Raw genomic sequence first — 2729 nt, 5'->3', positions numbered from 1 at the left:
AAAATTGGTTTGGAAAATCAGTTTCATGATTTAATGTACTGTGAGGCCTCTAAATTGCTGTGTGTCGTGTATAGGTGAGTAGCAAGAACATACCTTTCTCCTCAAATTTCACCTCAGTTTTAACAGTGAAAATTGTCCAGAAAATATTCCTGTTACCTTTGGTGCTAATGCAGTTCTGCACTGAACACTCTGTGGTTTGTTCCTGATCGGTGGCTGAGTCTCAAAATTGCCATTTCCAGCAGTTTGATTCACTGTTTTACAGGATTTGAAAACTCTGGCAGAGAGTCAAGCTGATGGAATAGGACATGGGAGAATGCTAGGCAGCAGGGTGTAGTGTCCATGTAGAATGTCTGGGGTTCCAGGCTTGTTCTGGAGCTATATTTGGGCAAAACCATGTGGTGACAAAAAAATGCTAATTAAAAAGGTGGAGGAGACCTGTTTCCTGCTCCTGCACCAACATGGTGCTGCTGGTTGTTTCAGATCCTGAAGAACATGGAGTCTTCCAGAATTGTTCAGCCCCACTTTTTGGAGTTCTTGTTGTCTCTTGGCTGGTCTGTTGACGTGGGGAAGCACCCTGGGTGGACTGGCCACGTCTCGACAAGCTGGTCAATCAACAGCTGCAGTGATGAAGAGGGGCCTGAGCAAGGTAAGGCACAGCAAATGGTGTCACATTAAATTAAAACGTTTAGGCTCCTTTAGAAGACAATTTCCTGCTCCTGAGTGCCTGTCTGAGCACTGGCATAGTTAGTTCTTATAAATGCTGATGTCTGCTAGACAGAAACGTGGAAATGTTAAACTAAGCTTCAAGTGACAGGACGAGAGGAAATGGCCTCAGGTTGTGCCAGGGGAGATTTAGGTTGGGTTTTGGAAAATCTCTTCACTGAAAGGGTGGTCAGGCCCTGGCACAGCTGCCCAGTCACCATGCCTGAAGGGATTTAAAAGCCATGCAGATGTGGCACTTGAGGACATGGTTAGTGGTGGCCTTGGCACCGCTGGGGAATCATATAATTAACCAGGTTGGAAGAGATCATCAAGTCCAACCCCACCATCATTACTAGACCTTGGCACTAAGTGCCACCTTGAAAACCTCCAGGGATGGTGAATCCACCACCTCCCTGGGCCGCACATTCCAATGTCTGATCACTCTCTCCATAAAAAATCTCTTCCTCATACCTAACCCTCCCCTGGCAGAGCTTGAGTCTGTGCCCTCTTGTCCTGCTGCTGGTTGCCTGGGAGAAGAGACCAACCCCCACCTGACTCCAACCTCCTGTCAGGGAGTTGTAGAGGGCAATAAGGTCACCCCTGAGCCTCCTCTTCTCCAGATTGGAGTTGATGATCTTGGAGGTCTTTTGCAGCCCAGATGAATCTGTGATACTGGAGTAGCTTTCAGTGAGTTGTGATTAAAATAATTCCACATACATATGTTTCCCTGCACACTCCCAGAAGCACAGAAGTTCTGAAACAGTTGTGTTTGGGTTGGGGTGCTGCTCCCTGGGAGCTGTGCACTGGAGCTGTGGCCATGCTTCCCTGACAGAGGAGCGTGGCTCGGAGTCCTTGGCGTGCCTCTGGCCTCTTCTCTGTCAGCATGTGAACTTCACTGCTCCAGTGGCTTTGCTGAGGCAGCTGTCCCAGGAACTCTTCTGGAAACTGGATCAGAGAAATCACTCAGTTTAAAGTCCTTGCTAGTCTTTCTGGAGGTGACATGGGGAAGAAAAAGGAGGAGGGAAGCTCTTCCTATACTGTGAAGGCCTGCATTGGCCAGCTGTGACGAGGGACTCCGTGGGGGCTGAGAGCCAGGAGTTTTCTTGGACTAACTGGAGAGGGATCTTTTTCTAACTCTTCTTGGAAGAGGAAAGACAGATGAAGGTCTGTAGAAACTGGTTTGAATTCTAGAATAGTATCAGACCAAAATTCCAAATGTTAGAATCCTTTGGAAATGGAAGAACGAACAGTGATGCTGCTAGAGGGAATGCTCAGAAATAGAGAGTAGATGAATTCTTGTGGCAGATGTGCTTACTACAGTACTGGGAAATAAGGAATGCAGTACAATGGAAATGTGTTCAAAATAAAGCCACTCCCAACCCAAAATGCCATTTCCTCCAGGAAGGCCATGAGATTTGACTGTGAAATCCTTTCAGTTTAAAATGAGATTCATGTGACTTCTCACTGATTGCAGCTTGTATTTGAAGGTCATTTTTGAGGCAGTGTGTAAAGAGGTACACCTTCCTTTTGGCTAAACTTACTTTTTCTGTCCCTTTCAGATGAGCTAGTTATCTCAGAAGATGTTGGGGCAAGTATCTTCAATGGGCAGAAGAAGGTGCTGTACTACGCAGATGCCCTGACAGAAATCGCCTTCGTCGTCCCATCGCCAGTGGAGTCCCTGAGTAAGATCACTCTGTACATGCTCTTTGCAAGAACCAAACCAACATTTTTTGTTGTTAGAGAGCTTTTTCAGAAGCAAAACCTAAATAAGCTAACAGGTGTTGTGTTTAGCAAGGCCCTTGTCAGAAAGCTATGGATGTTTAAATTACAGCATCCTGATCCTTCAGCTCTTTCCTGAGGTGACATCTGTTCTGTGCCCGTTTTTCTCAGCCTGGACTTCCATAGATATCCAGGTGTGTACAGCAGTTGTGCTGTTACCTGGGTGGGTTAGGCTGGACATGTGCTTCACCATCAACTGCTGATGTGGTCTGGTTTTTTCCCTTGTTCCCATGTTCCTGCAGCACTGA

At 46.6% G+C, this 2729-nt stretch overlaps 1 protein-coding gene across 1 annotated transcript in view; it reads left to right on the top strand.

Annotated features, from left to right (window-relative positions):
* The window catches only part of RALGAPB (Ral GTPase activating protein, beta subunit (non-catalytic)), a 52064-nt gene that overhangs the window by 42646 nt on the left and 6689 nt on the right, over nucleotides 1-2729 (top strand). The window contains exons 23-24 of the mRNA XM_009076146.1: nucleotides 481-646; nucleotides 2262-2384. Coding sequence (XP_009074394.1) covers nucleotides 481-646; nucleotides 2262-2384 — 289 coding nt within the window. The remainder of the gene's footprint in view (nucleotides 1-480; nucleotides 647-2261; nucleotides 2385-2729) is intronic.

This window comes from Acanthisitta chloris, unplaced genomic scaffold (assembly GCF_000695815.1).
Source record: "Acanthisitta chloris isolate BGI_N310 unplaced genomic scaffold, ASM69581v1 scaffold8296, whole genome shotgun sequence".
Taxonomy (NCBI): domain Eukaryota; kingdom Metazoa; phylum Chordata; class Aves; order Passeriformes; family Acanthisittidae; genus Acanthisitta; species Acanthisitta chloris.
The sequence above is the reverse complement of the archived record's forward strand: the minus strand, read 5'-3'. Positions and strand labels throughout refer to the sequence as shown.